We start from the raw sequence: 12,336 nt of genomic DNA on the forward strand, positions 1-12,336 counted from the left end.
GTTATTACTAATATCATGTGACTGACCTTGAATAGATCCAGATGTTAAGGACATTGGGAAAAATACATAATATTTTACAGGGATTTGTATTGACCCACATCATATTATCAAAGGAAAGCATCACTTTTGATTAATATGAGGAATTGAATTATGTGATTGATTGGTACTAGAAGAGAAGCAAGGGATATGTGAGCAGTGATGATGCCATGTCACGTTAGAAGGCAACAATTATATAATGGTAAAAGGAAACAAATATAGTTTTCTAGCCGTTCATAAAATGTTTGTTGTGTTTGTTTCTGTCAAGTTGTCGGTTGTTTAGAAACTACATTGTAAATTGCACAAAAAAAAGGATGATAATAATAATGCAAACTTGATGTAGAGTATTTATTAGTAACTAGTAGTAAATGCATTTCAAGATTAACTTTTACCATACCTAGTAAATCGGTTACTTATCAACTGTCTAGTCGTTGTAAGTAACTAAATAGTAATTTTTGAACTCTTAGCTGGTGGCTAAAAATTCAAAGATTACAAATGTTTACGGGGGTGTTTGAGGTTTCTTTTCGGAGCTACTTTTGGCTTTTGGCAAAAGGAGAAAGTTATGAGGTGTTTGGTTGTAACATTCCGCCTCTCGTATCACCAATATTGTCTGTTTTGCCCCTGATGGATGGTCCATCTAGAAACTCACAGTTTTGTTGTTTGTTGCCCCGGTAGAAACTTCCCAGGTGGTCACCCATCCTAGTACTATTTTCACTTAAGCGTATCTGACCGTGGAGTTTAAATGTGCTTCATAGCCAACTAAGCCCAAAATGAGTTGATGATTTAAGAGGATTGATCATTACTTATGAATCAAATATCTCTCCTGTCCACGGCTGATTTGGGATTTGTCTGAAATGTTCAGTTGGTCCATCTTAATCTTCTTTGAAATTTCCGTATCGTTACATTGGTAGTGAAGCTAGTTATGAGTGTGAAATTTGCAAAAGTCATAATATCCCGACTTTTCCAACTTTTGCCGAAAGCCAAAAATGGCTCTCCAAAATAAACCTAAAATTTTAAAGCTAAATAACACAAAATCTCCCAACCTAAGTGATAAGACTTAGGGGTTGTTTGGTAGCCTCTTAATGGTCATTAAGAGGCTACCTCTTAATGATTCATAACTTCTTAATGGTTAAGGTAGCGTTTGATATGCAGTAATCACATGACGAATGAAATGATTCATTGCTTGAGAATGAAAAATGTGGTGTTTGGTTGCTCAATGGAATGAAATCATCTATTACACATAGAATCATCTATTACACATGGAATCCCATTCCATCAAAACCATTCCTTCCCACCCCCCCCCCCCCTTTTTCATTTCATTCCTCATTCACCCTATTTTCTTACCCCACTTTCTTAACAACACCCCCACCACTACCATAGCCACCACCACCACCGCCACCTTCATCGTCTCTGCCACCATTGTCACCATAACCACCACAACTATTGTCACTGTAACCACCGCAACCATTATCACCGCCGCCGCCTAACCATCACCGCCACAACCATTGTCGCTGCTTGATCACCACCACTGCGACATTCGTAAAATTTGGGTCTCGTTGTATTCGTTTTATGATCCGTTTATCATGTAAACCGACCCGTTTTGTAAGCTGAGACTTATGATATAATCAAAATGATGGTTTTTATGTTACAATATTGTCTTACACTTGTTGGGTCTTGAAAACATCCTTTACGAGCCTTAAAGCGCGTTAAAAACACTAAAACGAACTTTGGGGGCCAAACGGTCATTTTTGAAACTTTGTAAAGTATCACTAGACCAAAATGTTTCTTGTGTTCCCTTGTTTGTTTTATCGTCCAACGAATTCGAGTTTCAACCATTAAACCTCTTGTTTAACCAAATTTAACTCTTCCTATAAATACAAGGCCATCTCTAACATAAATCTTTGCTCATAAACTTCTCTCTCTCAAATTCAAAGATTCTACAAGGTTATTTTCATGTTATTGTCGGTTTTGACTTTCAAAGTCAAACTTATGTTATTCTTGCATTTTAACTAACTCTAACTCAATACTTGAAGTATATGGTGGTACAACATATATATAATACATACCCCTTGTTTCCTTTATTCGTTACTTCACCGACTCAGGTTGGTTAAGTTTCGAATGTCATAAGGCAAGGCTTCATGGAGGACTTCGTGTTCTTGATATATATATACACACACACATAACTTATTATACATATCATTGATGCCTAACTTCTGCTCATTTTAGTTTGTTAGTCACATTTACAAGTCTTGGTTATGTGGGATCCATCTATGAACTCATTGTGAGATGGAAACCGAACCAAACCAAACTTTTGTTAAAAAGACTTGTTGTTGACCTTTTAGTTGTAGAACTTTAATATTTCTCATTTATAAATTATTATACAAGATCTATGATATTTGGGCATGTGGAGACCATCAAGAAACATATTGTGAGATGGAAACCGAACCAACCCGATTTTACTCGCTTAAGACACACAAGTGTGTTTTTAGCTATCAAGACTTGTATATTTATCTAAAAATAGTTTACAAAATGATTTTAATTACTTTCTTAAGTACTTGGAATTGTTGGATCCAACTTGATCTCATAACATGGTTTGGACCGACAAAACCGAACACTCGCTTAACGTACGTTGTTAGTTCTAAAAGAATAGATCTACATACTTGCTTAAGTCTTATAAAGTTTTATTGAGTTATCTCATAACATTCATTATTTTGGAAAGTTGACTTTGGGTTTTACCAATTATCAAGACCCGAACCGACAACCCGAACACTCGTTAAAAACCCGTTTTAGTATCTTTGTCCCAATGGAACTTGCATTTTAGCATTTTTCTCACCTTATTACTTAACATTGGTTAAGTAAATATTAAGGCTAGATACTTTAACCCGGTTTTGAGCAAACTCACATTTTTAAAGAGTTATTATTATAAATTCTTAAATAGTTATATTTTAAACCTCGAACTTTAAATTGTTTACTTATTGTAACAATTATTTTATTTAAAGATCTTCAAGGCAACCTTTCTAAATCAAAGACTTCTTTTATTTTAGGCTTCATACGTTAACTCGTCGTTCCGGCAAATCTCCAAATAATCAAACTTTCAAGTTTATTACTTGAACGTGAGTAACTTCATACCCCGTTTTCTATCTTTTATTTTTTGGGTGACATTTCATCTTATCTAAACTAAATGTTTTATACTTGGGTCTTAAACCACAAACGTTGTTGTATACTTTACTTGAATAATTGCTCGATTTAGTGTTCAATGCTTATTTGCCTATGTGTTTATCGCTTTCGGATGGTGGAACTATAAATCCTAGACCATTTGGCAACCCCTCATGGCAAGGTGTCGTTAACGTAATGCAATTAACGATAACTATTTGGCAACCCCTTATAGTTGGGTGTCGCTAACTTGTTAGCGATAACTATTTTATCCAAGTTTATAGCTATTATTTATGGTTTTGTATACTAGTTTTGTGGCTTTTCATACTAAATATCTATTGTTCAAACTTATGAATTGCTCACCAACCTTTGTGTTGACAAATTTTATTTTATGAAATGTTACAGGTTTGCATCTAGGTTGATTATGGAGTTCGGTGAAGAAAACGTCACAAATACTGTTAGGATATTAGCAAAAATGAACAATATTTGATTTGCTATATTTTGTGATATTTTGTTGTATTTGACTTTTGAATATTTGGTTATGTGACATTTTCGATGTTGTGAAATGAAATGAGTTTGTTAAATATTGCCGCTTTAAATAGTGTCATGCGCTTATGGGCAATCGTTGCACCCCGGCATGTTCCGCCGCCTTTGGTCGGAGTGTGACAACTACCGTCACCACCATTCTGCCATCGTCATCACTACCAATACCACAATCGGTTGACCACCGGCCACCGCCATCCCTCCACCACCACTGCCCTTGCCGCCTGGCCTCCACTACCACCACCGTCACCGAAGATACCCCCACCACCATCGCCACTGCAGAGGTTTTTTTTTTTGTTTTGTTGTTTTTTTTGGTTAAAAATTTACTTTGAGATAAAAGTGTTTTTATTATTTATATTTCATTCTTAAAATTTCTTTGGATACCAAACAACATTAACAAATAATTCATTTCATTCTCATAGTTTAACAAAACAAGACAAAGGAATGGTAATGATTCATTTCATTCTCATACATCTTAATGGTTACATTTTAAAGGTTGTAATATATATAGTTTAAAAAAATATAAAATTCAAACACTTATCTATACTATCATGTGTGAGAGGAGGGCAAATTAAAACACTTTGGTTTTAAGATGTTTACAAACCAATCAACATATGGTACAACATTCAATAAGGGTAAAAGAGTCATCGAATCATCAAATCTCACGTGTGTTTCAATTTATTCAAATATAGTTACAACATTACTTCATCATATATTCTAAACTTTTGTTAATTTAAAGAATAGTTACAAATTTGCACATCATCTTTAACCTCTACTTGACAACTTTATTTACTTTTATATTTTATTTCTTATTTTTAGGTATGTTATATCATAAAATGTAAAGAAACTTATCGTTGCGACGGGAACGTTTTGATATAAGTTTCATTCAATACCGAGCTGTCATTTATAATGTACAAGTTAACAAAGCATGAATGTATAATCTAAATATACAATCATAATACAAAAGGTGGTTAAAAGTATCCAATGTCCACCTATTTTTTCTCACAAAGATACAAACAACACCTTCAAATATTACAACTCAACTTACGGAATTCTATAAACTTCAATAATCACATCATCTTTTCACTTTATAATTTAAATACAAAAAACAGTAACACATTTTTTTAACCGTAACACATTATAATTTATTTTTTAACCTTAAAATAACTAGCTTGATGAATCATTACATTTTCCTACAATATTGTCTAAAATAAAACAAATTCCATATTCGTGACATTATTAATTTTAACATTTACTCGATCCATATACTTATTTGTGTGTGTCGAGCCCGCTTAAAATCGTGTCGTGTTCGAGTCATGTTTCGTGTCGTGCCGAGCCATAAACGCCCATAACTGTTGCGTGATTATCAATGTCTATATTCAAATACTCAGTGCATCGCGCATGCACCATTCTAGTAACATGCAAAAGTATTCATTACATATAGATTATTAATTTAACATATTTCATATTTTTAAGTATGTTTTCGTACATCTTTTAATGCTTAAAAGAAAAAACCAATTGTTTTACTAAACTCTCAAAAATCCAATGACACGATTCCGTGTTCAATAGAAATCATCCTAACCATCAAATCAATCTGTTTTGTTCGGCTTGACTGTTACAACCTATCCGATTAATTGAACCGGAAAAATCATAGTTACCCGTTCGATCCAAAACAACCCCATAAAAAACCGGTCAAACCAAACCATGAATTACGAAATTAAAAAAAAGCTGGCTTGTTTTGACGAAACTACCCTTACCTTATTCCCCCAAAAATAATATAAAACTATAAAACCCAAAGCAGCAGTCTCCTCTTTCATTCAAAATCAAAACCCTGAAAACCCTAATAATTTGAAATCAATCATCATGAGTCGGAGCTTAGGTATTCCGGTGAAGCTGCTGCATGAGGCTGCCGGACACATAGTCACCGTTGAACTCAAGAGCGGCGAAGTCTACAGAGGAAGCATGATTGAGTGCGAAGATAACTGGAATTGCCAGCTTGAAAACATCACTTTTACCGCCAAGGTAAACCCTAATTTCTAAATTAACTTACTCAATGCAATTCATTCATAGTTTTATATCTATTGTTGTCTCACTGCTTGATTTGCTTTATATTTTTATTATTCAAACCCTAATTCTGTTCTAAACCCTAGTATAAGTTTGTGATATGGGAATTAACATATGCGTTAGGCGCAAAAAAAGCGAGGGCAAAAGGAAAAATAAGCGCACTTAAATAAAAAATATATAATATGTATATGAAAAATAATATTATTTTTCAAAAAGAATTTACCAAAAGTTCTAAAATAGTCAAGATTCAAATGTAATTCCAAACCTTGAATAACAAAATGTATCAATATAATGCTTTGATTTCTCCTAGATCTAAGCTTCAATAGCACCCCGTTCGTTTATTTTGCTCGCCTTTTATGTTCTCATGTTCTTTGCATAGACAATGCCGAAGCGCTCGTCTAGGAATTAGAAGTGCATTTATTGAGCCTCGCCTGAAAAATGGGCCTTGGCATGAAATTTGGAATATTTGTAATCTTTATAACTGGCTCATACTGGTTAGTGCTATTGCATAAATTTCAACAAACCAATGTAACCGTTTGTACTTGGCTTTAGGTTCTTAAAAAACTATAGTAGTTATGAAAGCTGTTCATGTATGTTCCTTGGGAATCTTGTAGCTACAAAGGTAGTTTTGAAAGGTAAAGCCAAGTATGATGATTAGTTGTTTACACATTTTAGTCTACCAATTTGAAGTTTAGTGTTTAAAGTAAAATAGTTTAAAGAAACACTTTTTTATTGTCCTTCTACTCTCTGTTATAGAGGTTGGTTTGTTTTGTGTATTTGTGGAATGCCAGTTTGATTACTGTAAAAAAGTTTCTGATTTCTATCATGGTGCCATCTTTTACTTATTGGTAGTTTAATTTAATTGCATGATTTGTGTTTTTTGTTGCTCCACTTATTTGATCTGTATTGTCTCGATTATATTTTGTCTTTTACTGGTTATGCTTCTTTGCCAGCACCCTTGCATATCTTTATCTTGTTATTGAACACTCAAAATATTTTTGATGATGAAGACGATAGCACCACTGTCAGCACCCAGAATATTTTTTGAATACATATCTGTTTTTACTTCAAAGATAGGTTAACTTCAATCATTTTTTTTATTGTGGAATCAAGTTTTTATTAACAATGATAGCCTAATGTTGGTATGCAATCTGCTTGTCTGCAGGATGGAAAGGTGGCTCAACTTGAGCATGTGTTTATTCGGGGCAGCAAAGTCAGGTTAGTATTTCTTCTCTGGAATACATTCATATACATACAATATACTGAGTAAAAGAGAGGAACATGTAATATTTTTTAAGATGAGAAGTGAAAACACGACCACAAACTTTAAAAATGTTTTAATTGTTGTTGTGAAACCATGTTTATAAAAATGGTTACAGTTTTTTTACAAAACTTTCACAGTGCTTTTTTGTCATGTAGGAAGCTTTTGTGAGTTTTGTTTTAAGAAATCAGCTTTCACAACTCCTTTCTGTTTGTAAAAAGACTAATGGATTGCAGAAAATCTGAAACAAATGTTTTAAATGTGTAAAACATTTTGTGAAGGTTTGCTGTCACCATTCTTATCAAAATGGAGTGCTATCACTGTTTAACCCTATATCTGTGTGTGCATTACATTTTTTAAGAAAATATCGGTGCATTGTAGGTATGGTCTTCTAGTATTTTGTTTCATTTTTCCAGAAACCGTGAACCAGAAGCCAGTGTCTCAATCATTTAATTTTAAAGAAAACCAAAGTTGCTTAACCAATTTTGTGAAAACTAGCTACAAAATCTGTAACATGGGATCAATTAAGTTTTGTCCATCCATCTACTTCTACTAGTCATTTTGGAAAGTCTTTGTACCAGTATGCGATGCTATCTGTTATTTATAATCTTTTATGCATAAAATACTCAAAAGTAAAACATTTATAATCGTTTTTGTATTTTCTTACACCATACAAGGAGTTAAGGAAATGCGAAGTTTGCCTAAATGAATTGAGCTTTACAAATATTGCAGGTTCATGATCATACCAGACATGCTTAAGAATGCTCCAATGTTCAAACGCTTAGAAGCTAGAATTAAGGTACCATCTTTGGCTCTTTTAACGTATGCATACATCATTAAATCATACAATTTTTTTCTTGCAGGGAAAAGGTTCCGCACTTGGTGTTGGTCGGGGCCGTGCTGTTGCTATGCGTGCTCGGGTAAGTATAATCTTTCACAATACATATATGTTCCTTTCTCTATCTTTTTAACAATTAATGTGCTAGCTATATATACAATAACAACACAATCGAAATAAATCTTAGTACTAGATTTTGCTTGATTCATTTGAGATAAAACACTATCCAAACTAATAGGTCTGGTTTTTGTAAAGTTAATGTCCAGTGGTTTTATTATTTCATCTTGTATCAAGTGCTGCTTACTGATTGTGATTTGCGGTTATGCAGGCTCAGGCAGCGGGTCGTGGAGCTCCGGGTCCGGGTAGAGGGAGGTGATCACTTTCTAGATCAAAATTAAATGTATCGTCACATGAAAGATGGATTCTAAGGCAATTAGGCTATTGTTTTGATATGTAAGAGTTGGATTTATATTTGATTTGGTGTCTAATCATGTTTTGAATGTGGAGTTATGTTGCACAATGTTGGGCTTAAATATGTTTCAAAACTTCCAAGTGTTTGTTCATCCTATTCCTACTGTTCATCCTCTATTTTGAAAACATAACCGTAGATGAATTGTATGTGTAAATGAACTAACTATGTTTTCACTGCGAGTCTACTCTTAGTAGTCTATTCACCAGCTAATCAAGCTGATGCTGCTAACGTTTTATATGTAGAGCTATTAGGAGCTAGCTCTTGATGACGTTGGGGTATAGGTGAGAAAAAAAACCGGTTCCGCACCCGACCTTACCCTACCCTTGGATACGGACTGGGCTTTGGGTTTCTCCTTGGAACCAAAACCAACCTAGACCCGGTGGAACTGGTTCCACCAATACACAATCAAAACCCAACCCGAAAAAAACCCGGAAAACCCAGCCAAATATCCGACTATACCCGTAACTAGTTCCTACCTGGTTCCGGATCCTAAAATACCCGGTTTGTGCACTTATACACAAGTGGCTCACCACAAAAAGAAAAAGTAATTAAACCCACCAACTCAACACTGATGAGTCTCAGTCTCTCACGTTTAAACAGTGACCATCTTTATTGGTGACTTTCTACAACTAGGTTGGCATGAATAATTAAAAAAACAATAAAACCTCATGACCCGCGGCTGGACAACCTAAGGTTGGTTGTGTGACGCGGGTCATGGACAACCTAAGGTTGATTGTGTGACAAATGTCAACCTGTGAGTGTTTGTAGTAAATTTTCCTTTTTTCTTTACTAACAATTAGTTTTGTTAATATTGTGAATTTTGTTTTATAACTTATATTATTTAACTTTAAAAAAAAACTTATAAAAACATTGTTAAGTTTTTTTAATGTATATTTTGATATAAGGTTTTATTAAAAATAAAGTACTTTCAAGAATATGTATTTTTGAATATAGGTTCGTACGCTTTTTTTTGGGTTATAACTTATAAATTAATTACTAGGTTTGAAATGAAATTTAAGTGTTTAGTTTTTCAAAATCTAAAAACACAATATTGTTTAGTTTTTTTTATTTGTGAGCATTTAGATATAAGTTTTCTTAAAAACACAGTAAGACTTAAGTATTTAATTTTTTATACTTTGTAATTTTACTTTCAATGTCACACTTGTAACTTAAATTATCTATTTATTTATGTTTGGTGAATGTTTATATATATAATTTAATTTTAATAACTTTTACATTTAAAATATTTTTTTAAATAAGTATTTTTATTATTTATAATAAATTTTATAGAATAAATTAAAAACTAAATCATATATCTTTAATAAAACATTGGTTTAAGTTGAAATGAGTTGAAAATTCGAGTGAAAAATTGGGTTGGATTGGGTAGTAAAGACGGGCCTGTCTAACTAAACTAAGATCCAATATATTATGGTCAATACTTGTAAGCCCAATAAGGGCAGGCCTTGGTTAAGGGTACTCTTTTTTAGGGTTAGTCCTATAAGATCTTATAAATAGAAGGCTCTACGCCTCTACTTTTGTAATAAGAGACCTTTTTCTCTCTCTCTCTCTATGTATTGACACCCAAATTGTTCACCGATCAGCCGGTGTCCCGATGATTGAGTGCTATGTGCCTTATGTCCAAGGCTTGATGCAAAACTACTATCGAGCCGGGGGTCTCACCGGAAGCAGCCTCTCTATCCCTATGGGGTAGAGGTAAGGCTGCCTATATCTTACCCTCCTCAGACCCTACCATAGCTTTGCTATTGGTGGGATATACTGAGTACGATGATGATGACGATGTTTACGTGAAACAAAGATTTTTTTTTATTAAAGGTTCAATTGGGTTGGGTTATGAATAAATGTGGTTTTAAATGTTCAAAAGAATATGTTGGATGGGACGTTAAAAGGCTTCACATAAGATGTGTCTACTGTAGCATGTGGTTGAGTGAGGGATGTATATTATCTAGCACACCAAGACCTCACTCGCCTAAAAGTGTAAAGTCAGACATGCTCTGAGAAAGTCATGATGTACCATACCACTTTTAGCTTATGAGCTCTCTGTCATACCTTGTTTGGGTTGGAAGCTCTCCCTAGGTGACATCTTAATACATTTATCTCTCTCACTTAAGAACCATTTTCTCTCTCTACACTTACTGTAGAAGTAACCCTTGAGTTGCCGAAGCATTTCACAATCGAGAAAGCCTCTGAGCTGTTTACAGATAGCCCAAATGTGAAGATAAAATTAAAATTAAATCGGTTAAATGAGTCGACATGTCAACCGCATAGGTGACATAAACACATTGCGTTTAATTAATCAGTTTTCATGGATTCGACGTGTTAGGGTTGTGTCATGAATCCACGTAACAAAATTTCACACCCCTCAAAGGAGTTATGGGTGACACGAATGTCGTGTCCACCGTCTGAACATGAACATGCTATGGATATTCGTGGGTTGATATGCATGAGCACGACCCATTTAAGGCAATATTTTTTTCTTTTGTTTAACTTAAAACCAATATAAGTTAAATTACATATGTTATTGGAATCATAGTATGACTAAAATTAAAGTGAATGCAAGATAAATTATGTTTTATGGATCGAAGCCGCATAGTCAATATGCCCTGAAAGAACTTCAGTATTAAATTGAAGACGTTGAGGATCTATAAAGAAATGCAAGGCACCGACTCTAGGAATTTGTACGCCTAAAGTGAGCCTATGGTGCATAACCACGTGATTACTGGCTATCCGATCCCATTACCAAGGCTTAATATAGGAGGATAATAGATGTTGGTCTAGAAGATGTTGAAGGAACTTTAGAAGCTAATTGAAAACATTGAAGATCTACAAAGAAACACAAGACACCAACTTCAAGAATTTGTATGTCTAAAGAAGCCTATGGTGTACAACTACGTGATAACTAGCTATATGATCCCATTTCCAAGGTTTGGTTTAGGAGGATAATAGATGTCGAGGTTCCATGATACGTTGCATATGAAAGAGTTGATCACGACATAGCTATCGCCTCAATACCGTCTTTTGTTACAATGTCTAACTAAATCAACAAGATATTGACCTAATACGATGAAGAACATGAGGAGGAAGACCTCTGTTTGATGATGACGATGACACTACAAAAGATACACGTGGAAAAGGAATACTTCCGCCGTTAGAATGGTGCCAACAAACATATATAGTTGCTTAAATTATGTATGCTTAAAAGGATCCAATCTTATTTCTTTTGAAATTCAAACATTTCATCTGTCGCTTACGAATTATTCATATGTTGTCTAAAAACACATTTTATTTTTCTTTCACTTGTTGAGTTCAACTAAAAGTCATTAGAAATTGAGAAATAATTTACAATTACAATAACCATTTTCTAGTGTCAGTTGTGTTTGATGAAAACTTATAATTAAAATATTATTTTTTTCACAACGCGAAAAACATGAGTCAAAATTTAGTTTGTGTGAACACATGTATTTTTGCATTGATCACCAAAATGTTGTGAATAAGATATTTTAGACAAATTTCAAATATTATGGATAAACTTTTTTTGTATAGTTTTCATATATCTATGATATATATTTTTACAAAAGTAAATATTTTATATGACAAATATATATTTATTTTATCAAAATTCTAATATTCGAATTTGATCATCCCAGCATGTAAATATAGTTTGTCATCGATCACAAATTCACAATTACATATCAGATTCACACCACACATGTCTTATTTCCTAGAAATGAATTTTGAAATTGATATTATTTTTATATTGATAAAATAAAATAGAAAAATTCAAAAAGAGAAAACAAGTAAACAAGGGAGGATTTGACCTTTTAATATTATTGGGCTTCCTTTCCTTCTTTGGAGCCAAACTTGTTTTGAAACCCCCAATCCATTTATTATTATTATTATTATTATTATTATTATTATTATTATTATTATTATTATTATTATTATTTATTA

At 33.4% G+C, this 12,336-nt stretch overlaps 1 protein-coding gene across 1 annotated transcript; it reads left to right on the top strand.

Annotated features, from left to right (window-relative positions):
- Positions 1–5,554: 5,554 nt before the first annotated feature.
- On the top strand, positions 5,555–8,468 carry LOC143580379 (small nuclear ribonucleoprotein SmD3b-like). Its single transcript, XM_077063420.1, has 5 exons — positions 5,555–5,754; positions 6,962–7,014; positions 7,790–7,856; positions 7,921–7,977; positions 8,224–8,468. Exons 1-5 carry the CDS (start codon positions 5,596–5,598, stop codon positions 8,269–8,271), a joined length of 384 nt encoding a protein of 127 aa, XP_076919535.1. The 5' UTR covers positions 5,555–5,595; the 3' UTR covers positions 8,272–8,468.
- The last annotated feature ends 3,868 nt before the right edge of the window (positions 8,469–12,336 follow it).

The sequence above is a fragment of the Bidens hawaiensis genome, unplaced genomic scaffold (genome assembly GCF_021521415.1).
Source record: "Bidens hawaiensis isolate Kalapana, Puna unplaced genomic scaffold, B.hawaiensis_p1.1 tig00030391_1, whole genome shotgun sequence".
NCBI lineage: Eukaryota > Viridiplantae > Streptophyta > Magnoliopsida > Asterales > Asteraceae > Bidens > Bidens hawaiensis.